The sequence below is a fragment of the Anarhichas minor genome, unplaced genomic scaffold (assembly GCF_050575085.1).
Source record: "Anarhichas minor isolate MPS153535 unplaced genomic scaffold, ASM5057508v1 ptg000018l, whole genome shotgun sequence".
Lineage (NCBI taxonomy): Eukaryota > Metazoa > Chordata > Actinopteri > Perciformes > Anarhichadidae > Anarhichas > Anarhichas minor.
Genome location: NW_027466464.1, coordinates 14116474 through 14142500, shown reverse-complemented (window position 1 = coordinate 14142500; position 26027 = coordinate 14116474). Strand labels below are relative to the sequence as shown.

Here is a 26027-nt window from a genome sequence, read left to right as displayed (position 1 = left end):
CCGGAGGCTTTACCCAGAATCCTCAGCGAGTGAAGAAAAACATCACGTCTGAATAATATAAATATTTATCATATTACTATTCTGTACTACCAACAATACAATTACATATAGGAATGAATCAAATAAAATGAAGTAAAGTAAAATAAAATAAAATAAATTAAAATAAAATGAGTAAGATTAGTGAAACAAACCTTTAAATATCCTAAAGCTGCTCCAATTTTAATCCCAGAATAACATGTAATCCGTCCACTAAAACTACTCTTATTCTGAAGGACTGGAACAGATTACATCATTGCCCTTAATATGTATGTCTTTAATCATTAACTACGGATCATTTTATCTTCGTTTAAACACAGTTATGAGGAGGAAAATACAATAAATTGTTATTTATTATTCAACGCTGAGAAATCAGCTTCAAACACTACATTACCCATGAGCCTCGGTTCTGTTGCTGTAAAGCCGGTCAGAAGAGTTTAAACTGAAGGTTGTAGTGAGAGTTTACTTTGAATTAGAAGCTCTGTGATTGGACGGTTCTGTCTGCAATGCAGCCTGGGAGTTGTAGTTGACTTCTCTCTTAACAGATCTGTAAAAACTGGATCAGCCGTCACTGGATCAGCTGTTTCCTGTCTGGACCTTTAACTAAAGATGATATCATTCTCTTCCTACTGGGATCAGTCAGACGATAAAAATGATCTTAAAGTAATGAAGATAATTTATTAAAGTTAGATATTTGTTTTAATAATCAGATGAAGTGATGAACAAACAATCAGAGTGATCGATCCAGAGTTCTGGACTAATAGACGTGACTTTAACGTATTTATTATTCAACACTAAATCTCCTTTAATTAAATAAAAAGAAGCCAAAAGTCTGAGTCAGCTAACGTTAGCGCCGCCGCCTCCACTGAGCGCGCTCACCCCCCCCCCCCGATATTTGCTGAGTCATGCTTGACCTGGTGCAGTGAAAGAGAGAGAACGAGTGATTGTGATGAACAAGAGGAGCAGAGAGACTGACTGTTACGTAACGTCTAAATAAAGCACCCCCCCAATCAGCTGTTACATAATGGCCGCTATCGGCCACAATAACACACGGTACCTGTGTGATGCTAACATCGTGCTAATGATGCTAACAGGAAATAAAGAGACAAAAAAAGAGTGCATCTTAGAAAAGATGTTTTTTAACGTTTTACGGGATTTAAACTGAGTGCAATAGTAACAATATGATTTAATATAGGAATAAATACAACAATAAAGTTAGATAAAATATTTAAATAAGTTAAATAAAACGTTTTAAAAAAGGAAGTAAAATAAAATTATGAAATAAATTAAAATATATCAAAGTAAAATTAAGTTAGTTAAAAAAAGTAAAGTAAATTTAAATAAAGGAAAAACTACAAAAAAATATAGCAAGTTAATAATTAAATATTAAAATTAAATAAATTAAAATAAAGTAAAGTAAAATAAAGTAAGATAAATCTCGTCTCTTACAAACACTGTTTAAATCCCTGTATTGATCTGACTTATGTTAACTTTGTTCTCATTTATCACAATCTTTAAAATACGAGCAGTCAACAGGTAACAACAGCTAACAACAGGTGACAACAGCCAACAACAGGTGACAGGTAACAACAGGTAACAACAGCTAACAACAGGTAACAACAGGTAACAGCTAACAACAGCTAACAGGTAACAACAGCCAACAACAGCCAACAACAGGTGACAACAGGTGACAACAGCTAACAACAGGTGACAGGTAACAACAGCTAACAGGTAACAACAGCCAACAACAGGTAACAGGTAACAACAGCTAACAACAGGTAACAACAGCTAACAGGTAACAACAGCCAACAACAGGTGACAACAGCTAACAACAGGTGACAGGTAACAACAGCCAACAACAGGTGACAGGTAACAACAGCCAACAACAGGTGACAACAGCCAACAACAGGTGATAGGTAACAACAGCTAACAGCTAACAACAGGTAACAACAGGTAAGAGCTAACAACAGGTAACAACAGGTAACAGCTAACAACAGGTAACAACAGGTAACAGCTAACAACAGGTGACAACAGCTAACAGGTGACAGGTAACAACAGCCAACAACAGGTGACAACAGCCAATAACAGGTGATAGGTAACAACAGCTAACAGCTAACAACAGCTAACAACAGCTAACAACAGGTGACAAGTAACAACAGGTAACAACAGCTAACAGCTAAGTCTGTTCAATAACATTATGAACCCCTAACCCTGCCCCTGCTCAGTGCCTTGCTCAATAACCACGACGTAAGAAACACGAGTCACACAAACAAGAGTCCTGAGGACGAACAAACACACACACACAAAAACTAGGTCACATGGTGCGTTCACTGACTGCAGACCGCCAAAATAAGACAAAAGCAGCAGGAAGCACAAAGGAAGAGAGAAGGTGTGTGTTACTGCAGAGATTAGAGGAGAAGAGCTCCACCTGTTCTACTGTATTCTACTGAGATCTACTCTAATGTGATCTACTGTATTCTACTGTGATCCACTGAGATCTACTCTAATGTGATCTACTGTATTCTACTGAGATCTACTCTACTGTGATCTACTGAGATCTACTGTGTTCTACTGAGATCTACTCTACTGAGATCTACTCTACTGTGATCTACTGAGATCTACTCTACTGAGGTCTACTGTGTTCTACTGAGATCTACTGAGATCTGCTGTGATCTACTGAAGCAGGAAGTCTTCTGGTTCTCTTAATAAAGGAGTATTTTCATTCAGAAAGTACATTCAGGACGTGTTTAAAAGAGATCAGCTTTAAACTCATGTGAAGAATTAAACAATTAAATGTAATTATTATTTAATCATAACAGGGTTTATTTCTGCAGACTTCAGACCCTTTTAATAAAGCACAGAATATACTTTAATACCACAGTATGAAAGTATGAAGTACTTTCATACTGTGGTATCTTTATTCTGAAATATGTGAAAGACACGTAATGAATGAGCAGTTATGCAGATATCTTTGTTGTATTATTGTGTAAATCTTGGTTCTTGTAGTTCTCAGAGTTAATGATCTTCCTCTAACATCTGTACCAGGGTCACCTGCTGAAGGAGGAGTCAGGACACATCTGGGAGGTTACGTAACGACACGTCCAGATGTGCAGCAGGATGATGATGATGATGATGATGATGACAGCTCTGCTGCTGTTTGGTTATTTCAGCATGAAAGCAGAGTGAGTCACCGGGGGGGGGGGGACAGTAGCAGCGAGTCACCGCTCTGACTCTCATTGTGTCATGAAGCTCACACAGATGTGCAGCACAGAGCGCTAAACACTCCACATCTGCTCAAATATACACAGATATTCAAAACGCCTTCATTTTACAGCCAAAATATAAAACACAGAAAACACAAGAGGAGAGGAGAGAGGAGAGGAAGAGAGAGGAGAGGAGAGAGGAAGAAACAAGGACACAAGGAGAGTAGGGGATGGAGAAGAGAGAGGAGAGGAGAGAGGAGAGGAGAGAGGAGAGAGGAGAGGAGAGAGGAGAGGAGAGAGGAGAGGAGAGAGGAGAGAGGAAGAAACAAGGACACAAGGAGAGTAGGGGATGGAGAAGAGAGAGGAGAGGAGAGAGGAGAGGAGAGAGGAGAGGAGAGAGGAGAGAGGAAGAAACAAGGACACAAGGAGAGTAGGGGATGGAGAAGAGAGAGGAGAGGAGAGAGGAGAGGAGAGAGGAGAGAGGAGAGGAGAGAGGAGAGGAGAGAGGAGAGAGGAAGAAACAAGGACACAAGGAGAGTAGGGGATGGAGAAGAGAGAGGAGAGGAGAGAGGACAGGAGAGAGGAGAGAGGAGAGAGGAAGAAACAAGGACACAAGGAGAGTAGGGGATGGAGAGGAGAGGAAGAGAGAGGAGAGGAGAGAGGAAGAAACAAGGACACAAGGAGAGGAAACAAGGAAACAATGAGGAGGTCAGGTAGAGAGGAAACAAGGAGAGTCTGGTGTGAAACAGACTTCACAGGCTCTCTTCTTCATCATGAGACCAGCTAATCAAGTTAACGTCTGGAGGAGCTAACGACCACCGTGTGACACGTTCTCAGTGGAACCACGGTTCCTCACATGTTCTTAACTGACCCACAGGAGAGGAGGTAGTACATACATCACATATGAATACATAAATACAGATTAAATATGAACGTATGAAGGATACCAGCTCACAGGATAGTTTCACATCTTTAGTTCTGTTAGCTTCATGTTTTACATGTTACGCTGCACAGTCCTCGTCTATATATTATAAATATGTGAACTCATGTCCAATAAAACCAAGACAAGGAGAGGAGACAAGGAAACAAGGAGAGGAGGTCAAGTAGAGAGGAAACAAGGAAACAATGAGAGGAGGTCAGGTAGAGAGGAAACAAGCAGACAAAGAGGAGAGTAAAGGAAGAAGAGAGGAGAGAAGAGACAAGGAGGAGAGGAGAGGAGGTGAGGAAGAAACAATGACAGGAGAGAGGAGAGGAGAGGAAGGGAAGAGGAGAGGAGACAAGGAAAGAATGAGGAGGTCAAGTAGATAGGAAACAAACAGACAAGGAGAAGAGTATGGGAGAGCAAAGGAAGAAGAGAGGATATGAAGGGAGGAGGGGAGTCAAGGAAACAATGAGAGGAGACAAGGAAGAAACAAGTACACAAGGAGAGGAGACAAGGAAACTATGAGAGGAGGTCAAGTAGAGAGGAAACAAGCAGACAATGAGGAGAGTAAATTAAGAGGAGGTGAGGAAGAAACAAGGACAGGAAAGAGGAGGAAGAAACAAGGAGACTATGAAAGGATAAACAAGGTGAGGAGGTGGAGGAGAGAGAGGAGGTCAAGTAGAGAGGAAACAAGGAGACAAGGAGCTACGAGTGAGACTCTTCAAAGTAACGTATCTTCTGTGACTCATCTCCCAGCTTCTGTAAAGTGTCGATCACCTCGTTCATCACTGAAGAACACAGGACAACCACCACATCAACAGACCACTCCGGGTCCTGGTCTGAGGTACACGTCAGGACCCCTTCCCACCCTCCTGTCCTACCTTCGATCGCGATCACATGCTCCCGGATCTGGTTCTGCAGCAGCGGCTCCTCCACCCGCTCCAGCAGCTCGTAGATGGAGTAGATGTTGGGGTGCACGGACTCGAACCTCTGGATCTCGCCTCGGATGGCGGCGGAGTTGGCGAGGTGCTGCTGGTAGTTCATGATGTGGTGAAGAGGAGGGTCGGAAGGAGACGGTGGTGTCCTCCTGGACCTCTTAAATCATGCTGTTCTCCTCTGGACCCTGGTGAACTTCACACGTCTGTTTCTCAGCTATACTGTTAATATAATATATAATATATAATAATATAATATAGAGTATGTTCTGTTTAAAAACACAGTGGATCCTCCTTTACACGCAGGGCGTTTAAAATGGGGTTAAAGGAGCTTTTAGAGTCATTTTGCGGCCAGAAGTGACCAGAGGAGAACGATAAAAAACGGCCTTGTTTGTGTTGGTGGCTAGGCTAGTTAGCTCGAGCTAACGAGCTAGCTGTGGCTAGCTGCCTGTTCCAGGTCCGTCCGTTGTTTTGTCTCCAGGACCAGCTGCGCACTACTTAACCTCCGTCCAGGGTTTTTAAACCCCGCCACCGCGGGAGGAGAGGGCTCCTAAATCCGAGTTCCCGGTGTCGGTTAACGGTTAACGACACGTGCGGGTGTGAGTTCGGGTCCCAAAAACACTTTCCCCGCTGCTGCTGTGAGGTCCATCCCGTTGGAGAGCCTCGGTATCCCGGCTGGGAAGCGGAGCGTCTCAAAGGTAACACACACCGAACAACGAAGAGTTCCGGTGGGGACTTTCAAAATAAAGCAAGCGCTGGAAAGTTTATTTACTCGCAGTACCGCACTTAAGTGCACATTTTGAGGTACTTGTACTTTACTTGAGTATTTCTATTTGTATGCCACTTTATACTGACAGTTTTAGTTACTTCTCAGCTTCAGATTATTCAAATAAAATATAAACACATTATGGTATATAATTATAGATTAAACTACCCAGCAGTTTATAAAGTCATTACAATTAGTTAAGACTTTACCAGCTGCGACATTCTCTCACCAAACATCCATGGTATACATAATTTATGCTTTTATTTTGAACACCAAACTTCCCTGTTTCCGGTCTGTCTCTTTGCTAGCCGGCGCGAGCTTGACGCAGCGGAGTTCAAGAAGTACGTATTGCGTGGATTCTGCTCAAAAAAAGACTTAAGCTTTCAAAAGAAAGCTCCAAAGCACTAATCAGACAAACAAATTATAAATCACACAAAAAATAATTACTTTTCATTTTATTTGCTTTATTTACATGAACATATTTGTGTGTAGTTTTCTACATTTGTTAACTACCTGATCACAAATAAAATCCTTGATTTTAATTCAGGGCCCTTTCAAAATAAAGCTCCCAACGCACTAATCAGACAAAAAAGCATTACATTTCATTTGATTTGCTATATTTAAATGAACATATTCGTGGTTATATTTTCTACATTTGTTAACTACATGATGGAAAACAAAATCATTGATGTTAATTCAGGGCCCTTTCAAAATAAAGCTCCAAAGCACTAATCAGACAAAAAGGCATTACATTTCATTTGATTTGCTGTATTTACATGAACATATTTGTGAACGTCTTTGTTAACGACATAATGAAAAACAAAATCCTTGAATATAAAGCCCAGCCTGTAGTACTGCGTGGTATTTGTACATGAATAAATACCTCATTCATAGAGCCTCTTTGGTTGTGTTCCAGCGGCTCTATTGTGTTGAAGCTCCATCCAGCAGTAGATGGTGAACAATGCCTCCTTTATTCTTCCCACTGCTAGTCGCTTTGATGCAACACTCGTGTTCCCCGAACATGAAGCGTGTTTCTGTCCCGTCGTCCACAAACTCTCCCTGTGGACGTCCACCAGGACACATTTAACCAATACCAAGGTGTTCTATATGCACTCTTATTCTGAAAGACGATGGAAACATTTTAGGTTTCTCACATGTTGTGACCAGCGGAACCAAAAAGAGATCTTTGTCTTTACTTCATCTTAAGGTCAAATCATTCAGCACATCGAGAACAGTAAACATCATTGTATCTATTTATTCACTATTGATGCCAGTATTCCTCAGAATGTGTTGTATCCTGTGTGTTTAGTGTTTGAGAGAACTGGAGAATAAAGACGTGATGTTTGGTTGAGGTGAACAGAGTTATTAGTAGAATAACTTTGTGTAGATTATCTGTCAGCTGATCAGAGGGAGTTAACCCGGATTAGTATCACAGATTAGTGGAAGTTCTATTCAAACGTTCCGTATCGCTCCAGATGGAACGTAAATGTGTTTAATCTCAGTGACATTAAGCACAAATACATTAAACAGGTCACTGGATATTATTATTATTTATGGTTATATTTAGATTTATATGTTAAACTTTCTCACCGTTGTGTCCATTTTCTGTCCGTTGCACCAAACGTCCATCGTGTCCTTCTCTGTAGGAAACAACAGTACTATGTATAGATGTGTGTGTATATATATATATAAATAGATGTATATGTATATATTGATGTATATATTGATGCATATTTGTTCACACATTCTCCAAAACTGAACATGTTGTTCATTTAACTTCAGTAACATTTTGTATTCAGGAGAATATCTACACTGTGGTATTTCTACAGTGTCTGAAGTACTATTTAGTGGTATTTCTACAGTATCTGAAGTACTATTTAGTGGTATTTCGACTGTATCTGAAGTACTATTTAGTGGTATTTCTACAGTATCTGAAGTACTATTTAGTGGTATTTCTACAGTATCTGAAGTACTATTTAGTGGTATTTCTACTGTATCTGAAGTACTATTTAGTGGTATTTCTACAGTATCTGAAGTACTATTTAGTGGTATTTCTACAGTATCTGAAGTACTATTTAGTGGTATTTCTACAGTATCTGAAGTACTATTTAGTGGTATTTCTACTATATCTGAAGTACTATTTAGTGGTATTTCTACTGTATCTGAAGTACTATTTAGTGGTATTTCCTCACCCAGGACCACCCTGCAGTCCTCCCCGTCCACCCGGACCCTCCAGGTCCTGCAGGTCTGGTCCCGGTCTGCGGTGAACCTCTGGAGGCTCCGCCCCTCCAGCTGCAGCGAGTACTCGTAAGCCAATCCGCCGACGGCCTCGATGAGCACCCTGGCTCTGGTGTTGGCTCCGCCCACAGTGAACGTCTCCTGTCCCACCAGCTTGAACATCCGGTCTCTTCTGATGACTTCCTGTTGAGCAAAACAACTCCTGTGATTGGTGGGATTACTGCGTGTACTATTCACAAGTGTACTCCAAACAAAACTGCAGAGGAATACTGCAGGATCCTGGAGACAAGAAGTACTTCAGCCACACAAAACATTCAAAAAGTATTCAGATCTTTTACTTTGAAGGAAAAGTAGTGTACTCCATCACAAGTAAAAGTACTGCTTTCATACTGAAGTAAAAGTACTACACATGTAGTAAATTATAAGCACTCATATTCACATACTATCAGGTAGTTTAATCTTTCAAAAGTAATTATTACTGCCAGACTAACTAAGTACATTTAAGTACACGTTTCAGGTACTTTACATGAGTACTTCCTGCATCTCAGAGTAAATATTGTACTTTTACTGGCAGCTTTAGTTACTTTATATATTCAGATTATTGAAGTAGTGAACAAATGAATACTATCTATACTATAACAGATACTGCAGAAAAAGTACTTTTGGTACTTCAAATACAGGACTCTGACATGTAACAGAGTACTTGTACACTGTAGTACGAGTACTTTTACTGCAAGTCAAACATGACGAATCTGAGGGTCTCAGTCTATGAAGGGTTTGAGGAACCACACTGGGACAGGGTCTCACCTGTCCGTTAACGTACACGATGCGTCTCCCAGTGGTGGTCCCGTGAGAGAACTGGATCCTGTAGACGCCGTCACTGAGGGCCACGTCCCACACGGCCACCACGTCTCCCCCCAGCATGTCTGGTCCTCACAGAGTCCCGGACCACCTCACAGAGTCCCGGACCACGTCTCAGAGTCCCGGAGCACGTCTCAGAGTCCCGGACCACCTCACAGAGTCCTTGAGCACGTCTCCCTCCAGCATGTCTGGTCCTCAGAGTCTCTGCTCAGCAGCCAGCGTATTACAGTAAGAGGCTTACAGACGACACTGACACTGATAATCAGGACAGGAGACACCTCGTCCTACATGTAGTCCTCCTCCTACATTGTCCATCTCTTCCTCCTCCTCCTACATGTAATCCCCCTCCTCCTCCTCGTCCTACATGTAGTCCTCCTCCTACATTGTCCATCTCTTCCTCCTCCTCCTACATGTAATCCCCCTCCTCCTCCTCGTCCTACATGTAGTCCTCCTCCTCCTCATCTTACATGTAGTCCTCCTCCTCCTCCTCGTCCTACATGTAGTCCTCCTCCTCATCTTACATGTAGTCCTCCTCCTCCTCCATGTAGTCCTCCTCCTCCTCCTTGTCCTACATGTAGTCCCCCTCCTCCTCGTCCTACATGTAGTCCTCCTCCTACATTGTCCATCTCTTCCTCCTCCTCCTACATGTAGTCCCCCTCCTCCTCCTCCTACATTGTCCATCTCTTCCTCCTCCTCCTACATGTAGTCCCCCTCCTCCTCCTCATCCTACATGTAGTCCTCCTTCTCCTCCTCATCCTACATGTAGTCCGCCTCCTCATCCTACATGTAGTCCTCCTCCTCATCCTACATGTAGTCCCCCTCCTCCTACATGTAGTCCTCCTCCTCCTACATGTAGTCCTCCTCATCCTACATGTAGTCCGCCTCCTCATCCTACATGTAGTCCTCCTCATCCTACATGTAGTCCCCCTCCTCATCCTACATGTAGTCCTCCTCATCCTACATGTAGTCCTCCTCCTCCTCCTCATCCTACATGTAGTCCTCCTCTTCCTCCTCATCCTACATGTAGTCCCCCTCCTCCTCCTCATCCTACATGTAGTCCTCCTCCTCCTCCTCATCCTACATGTAGTCCTCCTCCTCATCCTACATGTAGTCCTCTTCCTCCTCCTCATCCTACATGTAGTCCTCCTCTTCCTCCTCATCCTACATGTAGTCCCCCTCCTCCTCCTCATCCTACATGTAGTCCTCCTCCTCATCCTACATGTAGTCCCCCTCCTCCTACATGTAGTCCTCCTCCTCCTCCTACATGTAGTCCTCCTCCTCCTACATGTAGTCCGCCTCCTCATCCTACATGTAGTCCCCCTCCTCATCCTACATGTAGTCCCCCTCCTCCTCCTCCTCATCCTACATGTAGTCCTCCTCCTCATCCTACATGTAGTCCTCCTCATCCTACATGTAGTCCTCCTCCTCCTCCTCATCCTACATGTAGTCCTCCTCCTCATCCTACATGTAGTCCTCCTCATCCTACATGTAGTCCTCCTCCTCCTCATCCTACATGTAGTCCCCCTCCTCATCCTACATGTAGTCCTCCTCATCCTACATGTAGTCCCCCTCCTCATCCTACATGTAGTCCTCCTCATCCTACATGTAGTCCTCCTCCTCCTCATCCTACATGTAGTCCCCCTCCTCATCCTACATGTAGTCCTCCTCATCCTACATGTAGTCCTCCTCCTCCATCTCCTCCTCCTCCCATGGAGTGTGTGCAGGTCTAACTTCTACATGAACACAGATCTGATGATTACATCTTCTTCATCTCTCGGAGGAGTTTTTGACGCTGATTTAACATTTTGGATATTTTCCTCTCAGTGAGTTTTGAGTCTTTTATTTACCCAGAAACAAAGAAAGAAAGAAAGAAGAACAGAATCTTTCAACCCAGCTGAGCAGAGAACAAATGTTTGTTATTTGATGAACTTTGAGTCAGTGGTGCCATCTAGTGGACAAAGAATGAATCACAGCCATCACCTTCTTCATATTGACTCATGTTTCTATTTACTTTATTATTATTATAATAAAGTCCACCTCCCAGAGCTGGTGATACTTAAATCTGTTTTATTGAATATTATTATACTTGTTTCCTAGAAAGAACAATGTAATTTGGTCCCATTGTTCTGGGTCAAATGTATAAAGATGTATTTATTATTCTCTATACGGTAGAATGACTGAGTCACAAATGTAATATCATACATTAAAGGAACTAAATACACCATTCAGTACAGACCACTATACATATAGAAATCATTCATTTATTATTGTTTTTATGTTTCAATAGAGAAAGAAACCGATGGCCTCAGAGGAAGCGATCAGTCGTTCTTTTATTCTGAAAAGAAATGACTTTGACACAAACGAGTGTCTTCAAGAGAAGAAGAGATTTAAATAGATTATAAAGTAGAAGATCGTCCAGAGACGAGTGGGACATGAAGACATGAAGACATGAAGGGGTTAAGGCACTAAATGTCTCTTCTTCACTGATGGTGATTCTGTGACTCAGTGAGAGTTCTACATCATTAAAACAGAAGAAGAAGAACGTGTGCAGTATAAAGACACAAGTACACAGAGACGTTGGTGTACTTTGAGTGGTTTTTACATCGGTACGACAACAACAAACTAGAATGTTAAATGATGCTAAACGCTATAATGTGTAGTAGGCAGAGTACCTGAGCAGAGTACCTGAGCTGGTAGAGTCCACATACTCTGGTCCAGGTAGAGGATCTGGACCAGAAGCAGCTTCACACTAACTGAACTGATGAAGTGAGATTCTTCAACATGACCTCAAACACATCCAGATTATGTTTAAACGTGGACTTTATACATTTGGACAACGGTACATTGTCAGGTGTAAAAATAAAGGTGCAGGTGAGGAATGAGTACTCAGGTGTCCCCCCCCCAGCTGATGGAGTGAGTGTTTGTTTGTTTAGAGTCCGTCTGACTCCGTTTGGCACTTTGTCCCCTCGGCCGAGAGTTAAAGGATGCAGCAGCGCTTCTTCTTCTTCTTGCCGCTCGGTCCGTTCTTGTCTTTGCTCTCCGCCATCTTCTTCTTGCGGACCTCCCGCATGAGGTCGAAGAACACCTGAGAGACAGAAGGACACCCGTGAGACAGACGGACACATGTGAGACAGAAGGACACCCGTGAGACAGAAGGACACCCGTGAGACAGAAGGACACATGTGAGACAGAAGGACACATGTGAGACAGACGGACACATGTGAGACAGACGGACACATGTGAGACAGACGGACACATGTGAGACAGAAGGACACCCGTGAGACAGAAGGACACATGTGAGACAGACGGACACATGTGAGACAGACGGACACATGTGAGACAGAAGGACACCCGTGAGACAGAAGGACACATGTGAGACAGACGGACACATGTGAGACAGACGGACACATGTGAGACAGAAGGACACCCGTGAGACAGAAGGACACATGTGAGACAGACGGACACATGTGAGACAGGACACATGTGAGACAGACGGACACATGTGAGACAGGACACATGTGAGACAGAAGGACACCCGAGAGACAGAAGGACACATGTGAGACAGACGGACACATGTGAGACAGAAGGACGCCCGTGAGACAGAAGGACACCCGTGAGACAGAAGGACACCCGTGAGACAGAAGGACACATGTGAGACAGAAGGACACCCGTGAGACAGAAGGACACATGTGAGACAGACGGACACCCGTGAGACAGAAGGACACATGTGAGACAGACGGACACATGTGAGACAGAAGGACACATGTGAGACAGGACACCCGAGAGACAGAAGGACACATGTGAGACAGAAGGACGCCCGTGAGACAGACGGACGCCCGTGAGACAGACGGACGCCCGTGAGACAGACGGACGCCCGTGAGACAGACTGACGCCCGTGAGACAGACGGACGCCCGTGAGACAGAAGGACGCCCGTGAGACAGAAGGATGCCCGTGAGACAGAAGGACGCCCATGTTTTCAACCGTATTAATCCAGTTTTAGCCTGAAGTTCTGCTCCTCATCAGACTTGATGGAGTAAAGACTATCTTTAGAGCCCTGGTGGTCTACGTACCTTGTCTACGTTGGCTCTGGTCTTGGCTGAGGTCTCCACGTACTGGACCCCCCCCCACTCGCTGGCCTTGGCGGCTCCCTCGTCTGCAGAGACCTGCCTTCGCTCCTCCAGGTCGGACTTGTTCCCCACCAGCAGCAGAGGGATGGCCTCCTCCTCCTTCACCCTCAGGATCTGCTCCCTGAGGCCAGAACACAAAGGGTTAAAACCGTCTCCTTTAAGGAGTCTGGTGCAGACCTAGAACGTCTCCTTTAAGGAGTCTGGTGCAGACCTGAACTCGGAGATGGCCGTGAAGGACTCGAGCTCCGTGATGGAGAACAGCAGCAGGAAGCCCTCTCCGCTCCTGAAGTAGTTGTCCCTGATGGCGGCGTAGTCCTCCTGACCCGCCGTGTCCAGGATGTCGATCTGGACGTCCTCCCCGTCCAGGACTACCTTCTTCCTGTAGCTGTCGGCCTTGGTGGGCTCGTAGTCCTCCACAAACTAGAGGAGCAGAGGATGTTGATGGTGTGATGGAAGCAGAGAGAGAGGGATTGTGGGAAATGTAGTGCTGGAGTCTCACCTCGTCGTACATGAACTGCAGGGTGAGGGCGGACTTCCCCACTCCACCGCTGCCCACCATGATCACCTTATGGAGGACCAGAGAGGTCTGGTTCTTGTTCTTACCCGAGGCCATGATGACCGGTCTGTCGCAGTCCAGCGGCTCACAGATCCGCCTACTGGAGAGACCAGCAGAGACCAGCAAGGAGAGAGAGAGACCAGCAGGGAGAGACCAGCAGGGAGAGGGAGAGACCAGCAGGGAGAGGGAGAGACCAGCAGGGAGAGACCAGCAGGGAGAGGGAGAGACCAGCAGGGAGAGGGAGAGACCAGCAGGGAGAGAGAGAGACCAGCAGAGGCCAGCAGGGAGAGAGACCAGCAGAGAGAGAGACCAGCAGAGACATAAAACCATAAATACAACATTAAATATTAAAAACAGTGACCAGAGTAAACAATATTAAAGATGTAAACTGAGCTCATTACTCACCAAACTGTCACAGCGCTCTAGAACAGACCTGTAACAGAGAGAACCAACACACTGAGATAAAGAGCCGGTCTAAACCACTACAGGGACGTGGACCAACCCACTTGTCAGTGACCTTTCCTGCTTCCTTTCCATGCGGGCTGCAAGGACACTAACATGAATGTAACCGTCAGAACCAGATGAATATTAGTGATTAACCTCAGCTGTATACCATACATAAGAAGTACGTGAACAATGCGTGTGTGTGTGCAGTAAAAAGAGGAACTTTAATTCATCTTGTTCCTCTTGTTTTAACCAGCTGACACTCTAAACACACTTTAACAAGCGCCCGCCCTCTGCCCGGCTCTGATTGGCCAGAACTCCTCCTATCGCAGTTGCTATTGGCTACTCCGGAGCGTCACTCAACCGCGCTGATAAGCTAAGCTAGATAACGCGCGAGGCGACTTCAGGGAGGGAAAAACGACGTTAAAACGTAACGTAGAAAACTTGAAGATGGCTTAAACAACGCAGGACAAAGTCGCAAGACTCACCCGTCAATGTGTTTTCCCGCCGTTCGTTAGGAAAACCGCCATAAACCGACACGAACTGAAACTTTTACAAGTTGAGACGCTCTGCCCCACCTTACAGTTTGTACTCTGATCAAAGATCGTGTATTCTCAAGAGAGGCGTCACTCTGTAGCTGGAAAGAAAACACTAGTTCGCCGTTAGCAGTGATTCACCTTAAATAAAAGCCAAACATAACTCTTAATAATAAATAAATTAGGAACAAAAACACGTCATATTATGTGATATGTATTTACACCTACGCCAACTGTCGTTATAGGACGTAAAATACACCAACTGTCGTTATAGGCCTTAAAATGCAGCTTTTTTCAAGTGGAGTGACGAACCCGCGAAACAGACACGGAGTGACACGTCCACCTTTTTCTCTCTTCTCGGATAACATTAACAGGATGTGATGTCACGAAATTCCTCGTACTCCTTGAAATCTGTATTATTATTTTATTTTTTTCTTATTAAAATATTTTTTTAAATATGTAGTTGTCTGTAATTGCATTGTTTTATTTTCATTCCTTATTGTTTATTCACTTTCTGTAAAAAAAGAAGAAGATCAGCGCTCCGGTACTGTGTTGTGTATTTGTTTGTGTTTTAACTAAATAAAGTTTTGTGTAAAAAAATAAAAATAAAAAAAACATTTGTCTATTTATTTATTCATGTATATTCTTTCCTAAAAATAGCATAACAAATATAATAACGGTACTTTATTTTATTTAAGGCTATCACTAAATTATATATATATTTAGTTTTTGTGTGCAGAAAATAAATAAATACAAAGCTAACGATACAAGATGAATCTGATGATTAGTTGGTCTATTTTTAAGGCTTAAATATGTCATAAACAGCTTAAACAGATATAAAAGTAAAGAAACACAGCAAATCCTCAAATTAGAGAAGCTGGGATCAAGTTTCTAACGAGATATATAAATGTCAAATCGTAGTTTACTGTTAATAAAATATAAATGTAGTGATTTACAGGTTTTAAAGGTGATACAAACTCACCTGCAGCTAAAAGCATGTAGTTCCTCTCTTTGGAACAAAGATGGCGCTGTTTCCTTGCTTTCTCCACAGCTGATAGAAACACAGTAGAGACCACTGACTGATGGACTGTAACTGGATCTAATGAGGGGAAGCTGTTTCTATTTCAATCAAATCAAAGTGAATAAAACATGTTTGATCTTTCAGCATCATGAGAGCAGAGGAACAGACACACAGGCGGCCCGAGGGAACAACCTGCTGCATGTTCATGAGCATCAGCTCATCTGGTTCCTGCTTCACTAACACATGTATTCCTGTGCTCTCGTGACTCTTATCATTCATCTCCTGCAGCTTTCAGAGGCTTTTATTTTGGTATCTCACCACTTTAATTACAGGCTTGTGTTGATTTATTGTCACTCAGACAACAAGGATGCAGAATGAAAACACCGTTAACCTGCAGGGTACGATGCTCCTTCATGGGTTTCATCATGTTTTTATTTGATTTAAAGTGTTTCAACCGTTAATGAACAATCAACACTAATTAAGAAGTTTAAACTTGAAACATATTAGCTCAGAGGATGTTCTGATAGATTAATAAATATACACAAAGGTTAATAAATATGACGGAAGGAGAGAAGAAGGAACGTGTTTTAAAGTTTAAACCAAACTTCATTCATCTGATTATTTTAGGAAAAACAATCCAGAAGATTGTTTGAGTTGTTAGAAAGTACTACAAGTACTTTATTTAAAGGTACTTTACTGCAGTATTTCTACTTTACACTTCTACTTGAAGTACTTGAATAAATACTCTACATTTATCTGACCACTAAAGTTACTTATTTATATTTTAAACATAAGATGAACTAATGAATGATTCGTTTTTTATATAAAGTAAATACTTTTGGTGTATTTAAACATCGAGTATCAGAGTAGTACTTTTCAGCAGTACACAGTGTATCTTTCTGTGGTTCCAGTCTTAACCCCGCCCCTCCCCTCCTGGCCCCGCCCCGCTGCCCCCCCCCCCCCCCCCCCTCTCTTTGTATATAAAAACTTTTCGGTGTGGCGGCTCCGGGTCTCAGACGCCAGCATGGAGACGCTCCTCGGTGCGCTCTCTGGCTCAGCTCCCTCTCCTCCTCATCATCTTCTTCTCCATTGCTCAGCGGCACTCCGGCAGCACCGCGCGGGGACTCGTTTACATCTGTTCAGAGAGTAACAAGTTGAAAAGATGAACCTGGATTCGGATGCTTCTCCTTCTTTTGTGGAATATATCGCAGCTGGACTGATGCTGACGGAGTGATGCTGTGCGCGTGAAGCTGCTCCAAACTCCGACACAGAGTCCAGAGGAACCGGAGGAACCGGAGGAGCGCGTGATCACACCAAAGACAACGATGTGATATAGAATTTGCTGCACGCGAATCTTGGAGTGGTGGAATAAAGTGAGCCCGTTACGCACGGAGCCACGCGCTTCGTTTCCGCCTCCTCACACGTCTTCTTGATGAACTGGGACAGAAGAGAGAGAGAACGGTATTGGACTCCTCCTCGAACAGAAAATGAGTAGCTGTCTCTTCAGACTGGCACTCCTCCTCGTGGCTTGCGTCCTCTCCATCCGCTGCACCGCTGCGCCCGGGACCGAGGCGGAGGCGCACGCGGCGTCCCGGGACACCTGCGCGTCCTGCGGCGTCGCTGAGCCGGAGGACCCGGAGTCCGGCCGGCTGGACGGGGACTTCCTGGAGGCGGTGAAGAGGCACATCCTGAGCCGGCTGCAGTTGCGGGAGAGGCCCAACATCACGCACCCGGTGTCCCGGGCGGCCATGGTCACGGCGCTGCGGAAGCTCCACGCAGGGAAGCTGCGGGAGGACGGGCGCGTGGAGATCCCCAACCTGGACGGGCACCCGATGAGCAGCGAGGCGCTGGAGGAGAGCTCCGAGATCATCAGCTTCGCGGAGAAAGGTGCGTGATGGAGACGCGTGTTCAACGTGTTGTTATGAAGAGAAGCGACACAAATATGATATTTATAACGAGAAATGAACACGTGGCACTTATGTGTTAAAACAAACAACCCAAAGTAAGACCCCCCCCTCTGTAATGCCAACTTATTAGAACATAAAAAAGGAAAGAGTTTGATTTGATCGATATCTGACATCTTACAGAACATAAGCAGCAGTTGGAGGTGAAGTCTGCTGCTTCTGCACTAAAGCACCGTGAGAAGTTCGTTTCTATCAGCTGATAGAACCTCATGATGCACGTGCTGCTTCTAATCCTGAACATCACATTCTACTGTCAAACATAAAAACATGCTCTGAACAGACTGAGGACATCAGGACATCAGTCGTCCTCATGTTGTCCTCATGGACTTCAGCCTCTGAGAGGATGCATGTACACTCTGTGTGTGTGTGTGTGTGTGATAATGCTGATGTTGACCAGATGTTATATACAGCTGCTCCCTGCATTCATGAAGCTGAGAGAGATGTGTGTGTCTTCATATGTCGGTTGTTGTTAAAGGTAAATGTGCTGATTTCATCACATTAACACACAGTTAGGTGTGTTTGTTAAGGTACATTAAAGGTACATTAAAGGTACATAAAGGTATATTTATCTGTGTTACGCTGGTAGAAACAGGATGTGATCGAGCAGAAAAATTAAATGTAGTTTGGTGGATGAAGAGCTGATCAGATTCTGGGCGTGTTGCGTTCAAGTGCAGGAGAGAAACTCAGACTTCTAACTTCCACCCCGTGTTGCGTTCATGTTCTAGAACACAAGCAGCTTCGCTCGGCGTCGGTCGCAGGTTCGATCCCCACTGAGAGCCTCTTTTTAGCTTTACATGTTCGTCTCTGAGGCCTCGGACCTCTCCACCCTCGGCCGCCGTGCGCCAGAGAGCGACATGAGACGTGTGTGTGTGCGTGTGTGTGCGTGTGTGTGCGTGTGTGTGTGTACGTGTGTGTGTGTGTGTGTGTACGTGTGTGTGTGTGTACGTGTGTGTGTGTGTGTGTGTGTGTGTACATGTGTGTGTGCGTGCGTGTGTGTGTGTGTATGTGTGTGTGTGCGTGTGTGTGTCATGGCCCCGTTGTTGAATCGGTCCCCTCAGTATAAGGTCAGAGCTTTTGTGTCGACCGTCGTGTGGCCTGAATGCAGATTGATGAGCTGAACTCAATTCACAGTGTGTGTGTGTATGCGTGTGTGTGCGTGTGCGTGTGTGACATGTTGTCAGTCCACTGCATCAGTTTGCTTCTCACTCTTCTTGTCGACCTCTCACAGTCCCTTTAGTCCATGATCTTCTGTCTTATGATCTTCATCACCCTGTTGATGAGGAAGACCATGAAAGATGATCAAAAGCTCCAGAACAGTGTTTAATATTGAAGAATGATCGTCAACATTCAGAATTTAAAAGTCACTTTTTGACCATTTTAATCTCACATTATTAAAGTGTATTTACGGTTTCTATTTACATTTTAATTGATTATATTTAATCTAATAAGATAGCTGTTGCTGAGGAATTACTGACGCGTAACAATCACTTTCTTCTCTTCTTTATGTTTTTATTTTGTAACGTACACGTGAAGTAAAGAAGACTTCAGTGGGAACATCTCCAGTGAAGATTCCTGCAGAAAATCTCTGCTTTTGAAGCTGATTTCAGCCTGAATGTATCTCTTGACCACGGCGTTGGACATGGAAGCGACTCGCATGTTACTCAATCGTTGCAGCGTTTTATTTATCCGTCACTAAAACATTCTAAATATTTGTCTGAAGTTACACGGAGAACAGCTGCCGTCTGTCGCCTGATTAAAGAACGTCTTTGCATCTCGCTCTCCTGCTCTCTGGGTTCATCTTCAATTACCCAGCATCCTCCTTGGCGTCTGAGACGTGGGGTTTGATGGATGCACACCTGTGAGATCTGCACCTGCAGCTCAGCTGTGTTGAGATCAGCTGGTCCCGTGACGGATGAGGTAGCGCATAAAGACGTTTGCTTTGATGACGACGCTCACGGCTTTGCTACTTTTTCCTGCAAAAACTACATCTAGGTTCTCTTCTTCTGTGGTGCTTCGTGGTCACAAATGCACCACATGTGATCCAAAGTAACAGCCGCTAAAAAGCTCCGTCAGCATCTCCAGATAAATAAGCTCAGAGATAAAACGCAGGAGCTTAAGAAGCTTCTAGTTCTGAGACAGAAGTCACAGTTTCTACCAGATTCCATGATAACATGAAGTATTATTCATTATTTTATTTCCCCAACATGTAAAGAACTTATTGCATCTTTTATCTTTTTATTTAGCAAATTGAGTAAAAAGATTTGAATCAATCAAACTTACTGGCTGAATAAATGAAGAGACGAATACTTGATGCATTCCTTAAAGGTGCAGGAGAAACAGGAGTATAATATATACATATATATATACACATATATATATATGTATATATATATATATCTATAAAGATGATAAAGATGTTGTGGTTTTAGTTTCTAAAGGGTTTGAATCCCTCGGCTGCCTCGGGCCATTTGCAGGTTTCGGTTCGTTGCTGCGTCTCTTTTAGGCTTCGTTGTGACGACAGTGTCGGCTCCACAAGATCTCGTTTTCAGGCAGCATTCAATGCAGAGTCTTTGAACCTTTTGTGTGCTGCTCTCTTAAGCCCCCCCCCCCCCCCCCCCTCTTTCTTCTCACATTTGGGCCAATTCGGAGGCCAAGTGGCCCAGCGCCCAACGGCTTCCTGTCACAGTCCGACGGACCGGTGCTGCCACCCTGAACCCGAGGGGAGGTCTGGGGGTCTGTTGTCAAAGAGCTGACCCCTTGATTTAAATGTCGCCCGTTCTTCCTCAGTCAGCTTTATTAACGATGTGTTTTTTGCTCCCCAGACGACATGGTGACGTCCAAGTCCAGCCTGTTCTTCCTGATCTCCAGTGAGGGCAACCAGAACCTCTACGTGACGCAGGCCACCCTCTGGCTCTACTTCAAGCTGCTGCCGTCGCCATCTCCGTCGGAGGCACGCCCACGGCGGAAGGTGACGGCGAAGGTGTACTACCAGGAGCCGGGCCTCGGCAGCAAGTGGAACCTGGTGGAGAAGCGGCTGGAGCTGAAGCGCAGCGGCTGGCACACCTTCGTGCTCACCGACGCCGTGCGGCTGGTGTTCCAGAAGGGCGAGCGACGGCAGAACCTGGACGTGCGCTGCGAGGCCTGCGAGGCCGAGGGCGTCGCGCCGGTCCTGCTCGACCGCGTCGACGAGTCCCACCGGCCGTTCCTGGTGGTGCAGGCGCGGCAGTCCGCGGACAGCAAGCACCGCATCCGGAAGAGGGGGCTGGAGTGCGACGGCAGCAGCAGCCTCTGCTGCCGGCAGCAGTTCTACATAGACTTCCGGCTCATCGGCTGGAACGACTGGATCATTGCGCCGTCGGGGTACTTTGGGAACTACTGCGAGGGGAACTGCCCGGCATACATGGCGGGCGTCCCCGGCTCGGCGTCGTCCTTCCACACGGCGGTGGTGAACCAGTACCGCATGCGGGGGATGAGCCCCGGCTCCATGAACTCCTGCTGCATCCCCACCAAGCTCAGCACCATGTCCATGCTCTACTTTGACGACGAGTACAACATCGTGAAGCGGGACGTTCCCAACATGATCGTGGAGGAGTGCGGCTGCGCTTGAGCGAGTGTTATTTTCAATCCCTGTTTATTTAAAAGGTGGAACTGAAGAAGATTCACACTTTTTACAACAACGAAAAGAATACAGAAACATATTTATGGAAAAAACAAGCGCACCCTCACATATGCCTGCACAAAAAACAACTTGTATATATATTTATGTTTGCTGATATATTTCGTTATATTCTCTGGTGGTTTCAGTGAAGAGTTCTCTTCCAAATCTTTAAATATCCACTTTGGAAAACAATCAATCTCTGAAGTTCTTCATTAAATATCTGTAAGATAGTGAGGATGCTCTATCGGTGGAGGAGGGACCACTTGTTTAGAGGTGGGTATCTTCTTTTTGGAGTGAAACCCTTCATGTGTAGAAGTTAAAACCCAAAATAACATCTCCAGAGGAGCCTTACACGAGTCACAGAGAAGGCTTTTTGGGGGTGATTCTACTGAGAACTTCACCAACGTACAGCACTTCAGACCAGGAGTCACATCCAGACTTTGGTCCACGATGAAAGCCGGCTTCAAGCCGAACATTTGGACGCATCCAAGAAAAACACAATCAAGGGTTTTGCCACCAAAAGCGTTAAATAACCCTCTAAAGTAAAAGGTGGATTCTTCTGTCCAGCATCGTCATTGTTTAATCGGTGGGATTTTAACCTCAACCCAGAGTGAAGGTGGTTTGTTAGTCAGATCTCGTCAAGCGTCATTTGTGCAATTTACTTGATTCCCTCAACGTCTCGACCAAATTATCCCTCAGACGAGTGTCTTTAAGGTCTTTGACTCTCAGATTGAACAGAGTCTGGTTTGGGATGTCGGACTGTGAGATATGAACTTCAGGTTCAAAGGTTAAGACTCATTACAGCCACAACGTTTGAGAGAACGATTGGGTATTTCTTCCCCGATTGGAATCTGAGGATTTAACAACACAAGTAGAGTCTGATCCCAAAGGGACAAAGATCTGACGTACCAACCCAACCTTCAAATAACAAGCAAACCTCTTCTGTGATTGGTGCCAGAGGCTTCGTCTCTGCAGACCTAAAGTCTTAAAAGGACTCCGTCTCCCACTCTTTAAGAGTGCGTGATCAGCTCATGAAGACGTTCATCCATCTTTGTTAACGTTCGGATGTCAAGAAGAGCTTCAGATTCGGTTCCTCCCGGTCGATCAAATCAAGTGAAAAGTTGCCATAATTTCCCCGTTTAGTTGACGGTTGAACTCCACCCCTTTGATAGCACTTGCAGATTTAAAATGCCTTTTAGACTGAGCACCGTTCGCCCACAGTCCTTCTAAACAGAAATAAGTGCCGCATGAGCTATGCAATGTATAGTATTGACCCGTAAACATGAACTGAAGCTTCACTTCTATCACTTAGTACTTTAGATGTTAAGCGTTGCAGACGGGCAGCGGGTCGGAGGAGGAGGCAGAGAGTTCGTTTCTACGCTACGAAATGGTTTTTGCCAACGATATTGTGAAGAAAATGTAATTTCTGCCTTTTTTATGTTTCTTTATCGTCCATTTAGGAGACAAGAGTTGGAAAAATACGACATCTGCCGCACAATAAAGTAGATTTTTACGCCTTTTCACACAAAGACGGCAGCTTGAAGTGACACATCTGTTGTATATCGTTAAAAATATCAATGCATTTTATAAATTATTGGTTCCCAACCTGGTAATTCAGATGTTTTTCTTGAAATTCACAAAATGATTGTCGATTTTCAAAATAAAACCATAAATCAACAAAAACACATGAAATAAAGCTGATATTTAATTTTCATTGTCACTTTGGGTTGCCAGGTTTGTTTGGGATACACATTGGGAATAAAAGATGAGTTCCTTTGTTCTTCTTGATGCAATCATCAATTTAAAAAGTGAACCACTAAAGGAGGCTAACTGTGACCCAGATGGGATTCTGGTCTAAAGGAACGCGTCCCAGAGGAGTCTTCAGTTCGGCACCGAAACACACTTTGAGACTCAGTTTTCAGGTTAAAGCTCCTCTTTCACAGCCCCCCCCCCCTCGGGAATAAAAGAATAAATAAAAACTAAACCTCCATTTAAAAAACAGAAGTTATTTTTATAGCAGAGTCTCTGTTGAGACGTGTAACGATGGAACCAAAGAGGCCGAGAGGCGGAGCTTGTGTTTGCAGACGAGGCCTAAACACTGTATCAGGGTATAATATCAGTCCGTAATCAGCTTCATCGCTTTCTATTTTATACATAGACATATCGCATATTTTTTTTATCAGTTTTTCTTTCTGTTTGTTTGTTAGCGTCGTTTAGAGTGAAGCACATCTGATCCCTGTACAGTCGCTGTAACATATGAATTATGCTTTTTTCAAATATTTTTTGTTCTTTGTAATTGTTGGAAAAATAAATTTCTTATTACCGAACGAATGGTTTTGTTGACGCCGTATTCATGAAGGTGTGTTTTTATCACATTTCACTCAAAGCACATTCGTATTCATCACATCTGATATTTAATCATTTTATGAAACTGTTTCCACTATAAGTACTTCATTACCTTCAGTATATGTAGTATTTGTGTGCACTATAAGTACTTCAGTATATGTAGTATTTGTGTGCACTATAAGTACTTCAGTATATGTAGTATTTGTGTGCACTATAAGTACTTCAGTATATGTAGTATTTGTGTCCACTATAAGTACTTCAGTATATGTAGTATTTGTGTCCACTATAAGTACTTCAGTATATGTAGTATTTGTGTCCACTATAAGTACTTCAGTATATGTAGTATTTGTGTCCACTATAAGTACTTCATTACCTTCAGTATATGTAGTATTTGTGTCCACTATAAGTACTTCAGTATATGTAGTATTTGTGTCCACTATAAGTACTTCAGTATATGTAGTATTTGTGTCCACTATAAGTACTTCATTACCTTCAGTATATGTAGTATTTGTGTCCACTATAAGTACTTCAGTATATGTAGTATTTGTGTCCACTATAAGTACTTCAGTATATGTAGTATTTGTGTCCACTATAAGTACTTCAGTATATGTAGTATTTGTGTCCACTATAAGTACTTCATTACCTTCAGTATATGTAGTATTTGTGTCCACTATAAGTACTTCAGTATATGTAGTATTTGTGTCCATGCGTCCCCTCAGACACTCAGAGGATCTTAACAGACTAATTATAAACTGAACTAACGTCAGCAGGACTTCAGGGGTCAAGTGCTTCACCTCTCGGGGTCAAACCCTCCCTGATGTTTTAATGAAACTCTGAGAGGAAGGAGGAGTCGGCCAGAGGAGGTGAGAGGAGGTGCAGCAGTCAGGTTTAATCCGACAGGTGAGGAGTCAGGAATGAGAAACAAAGAGGAAGAGGAGGAACACACTCGTAATGTTGGGATGAAGACGCAGCATCACTCGTATTCATTTAGAAACCTGCTGATTGTTGAACACTTGATTCTGTTTCTGTTCACTTCTGAATGTTTTACGATGAGAATATTTCCTTCAGGACATTTTGAGAGTTTTCTCTCTTTTATTTATGAGACTAAAAAAACGCTTGTGCAATGTTGCTCATGAGCAATGCATCCTGGGACATGTAGGCCCGGTGGATATACATAAAAGGTGGTGTTCTTTACATCATAACGTAACACATACATATTTAAACTTGTATAACTATATTACTGTATTATGAAGACGATGATAATTGCTTTAAAGGCACGTTAAAGGAAGAAGTGAAATCTTGGAGGCTCCATCTAGTGGCCATTAGAGGAACTGCAGCCTGAAACACTTCACACTCAGCTGTGCTGATTTAGTAAAGAACAAAACAAACAGAGGCCAGACGTTGTTCAGCGTGTTTTTGTTGTGAGGGTTCGTGGATTACAGACTCTGTGGACACGTCAGGTGACACACCAGAGCCGTTTCATCACGTCGCTCCACCACAGAGGACAGGAATGTTAATGGTCGGGGCCCCGGGGCCTCGTCTCTCTCACACACACACACACACACACACACACACACACACACATACACACACACACACACACACACACACACACACACACACACACACACACACACACACACACACACACACACACACTCACTCACCTGTGTCATGTGTTTGGACGGAGCGCTGAGCTCTGACTCGATGCTGATTTATGGGAATGAGCAGCAGATGTAATTTGTTTCTGAACCGTCAATCACACGTTTACAGGGCGGGACAAAGAGAAACAGCAGCACTCGTCATTCAGATCTGAAGAGTTTAAAATGAGAAACACATGAGAGGTGATGATCACAAGACATCAAAACACTCTGATATGACGAATACAACCTCTAAATATTAAATGAATATTAGATATCCATATGCATTTGCTTAATATTCTTACATTTCTTACTTAAAGTCCAACAATTTAAAGATAAGATGTAAATCATTTTACAACTCGTAACAAACAACAGAAAGAATTAGATGTGAATGAGGTGGTGAGGAAACATTTCAGAGGAAACAACTCCCAACATCACCTTTAGTTTGCACAAAGTAACGTCTTTGGTTTGCACAAAGTAACGTCTTTAGTTTGCACAAAGTAACGTCTTTAGTTTGCACAAAGTAACGTCTTTGGTTTGCACAAAGTAACGTCTTTGGTTTGCACGAAGTAACGTCTTTAGTTTGCACAAAGTAACGTCTTTGGTTTGCACAAAGTAACGTCTTTGGTTTGCACAAAGTAACGTCTTTGGTTTGCACAAAGTAACGTCTTTGGTTTGCACAAAGTAACGTCTTTGGTTTGCACAAAGTAACGTCTTTGGTTTGCACAAAGTAACGTCTTTGGTTTGCACAAAGTTGAGTCTTTGGTTTGCAC

General features: G+C 43.8%; 4 protein-coding genes across 6 annotated transcripts in view; 1 reads left to right on the top strand and 3 right to left on the bottom strand.

Annotated features, from left to right (window-relative positions):
* Positions 1–5164, bottom strand: part of LOC142952865 (arf-GAP with GTPase, ANK repeat and PH domain-containing protein 1-like) — an 89897-nt gene extending 84733 nt beyond the window's left edge. The window contains 1 exon segment of the mRNA XM_076094858.1: positions 5043–5164. The gene's annotated coding sequence lies outside the window, so the exon portion shown is untranslated.
* Positions 5165–6327: 1163 nt separating this feature from the next.
* LOC142952868 (fas apoptotic inhibitory molecule 1-like) lies at positions 6328–9275 on the bottom strand. The gene is made up of 4 exons (XM_076094869.1): positions 8908–9275; positions 8055–8283; positions 7453–7502; positions 6328–6921 (listed from the first exon to the last, which is right to left on the bottom strand). The coding sequence occupies exons 1-4, from the start codon at positions 9022–9024 to the stop codon at positions 6784–6786; spliced, it is 534 nt and encodes a 177-aa protein (XP_075950984.1). The 5' UTR covers positions 9025–9275; the 3' UTR covers positions 6328–6783.
* A 1510-nt stretch (positions 9276–10785) lies between these two features.
* On the bottom strand, positions 10786–14717 carry LOC142952867 (ras-related protein ralB-B-like). Of its 3 annotated transcripts, none has more exons than XM_076094867.1 (6): positions 14578–14717; positions 14051–14078; positions 13589–13742; positions 13301–13509; positions 13033–13210; positions 10786–12046 (listed from the first exon to the last, which is right to left on the bottom strand). In XM_076094867.1, exons 3-6 carry the CDS (start codon positions 13700–13702, stop codon positions 11939–11941), a joined length of 609 nt encoding a protein of 202 aa, XP_075950982.1. In that variant the 5' UTR covers positions 13703–13742; positions 14051–14078; positions 14578–14717; the 3' UTR covers positions 10786–11938. The 3 variants fall into 3 exon arrangements, with proteins under 3 accessions (XP_075950982.1, XP_075950980.1, XP_075950983.1); XM_076094865.1 differs by having other exon boundaries at positions 13589–13745; positions 14578–14716; XM_076094868.1 differs by having other exon boundaries at positions 13589–13745; positions 14051–14198; positions 14578–14687.
* Positions 14718–17121: 2404 nt separating this feature from the next.
* LOC142953001 (inhibin beta B chain) lies at positions 17122–21217 on the top strand. Its single transcript, XM_076095060.1, has 2 exons — positions 17122–17533; positions 20433–21217. Exons 1-2 carry the CDS (start codon positions 17134–17136, stop codon positions 21215–21217), a joined length of 1185 nt encoding a protein of 394 aa, XP_075951175.1. The 5' UTR covers positions 17122–17133.
* The last annotated feature ends 4810 nt before the right edge of the window (positions 21218–26027 follow it).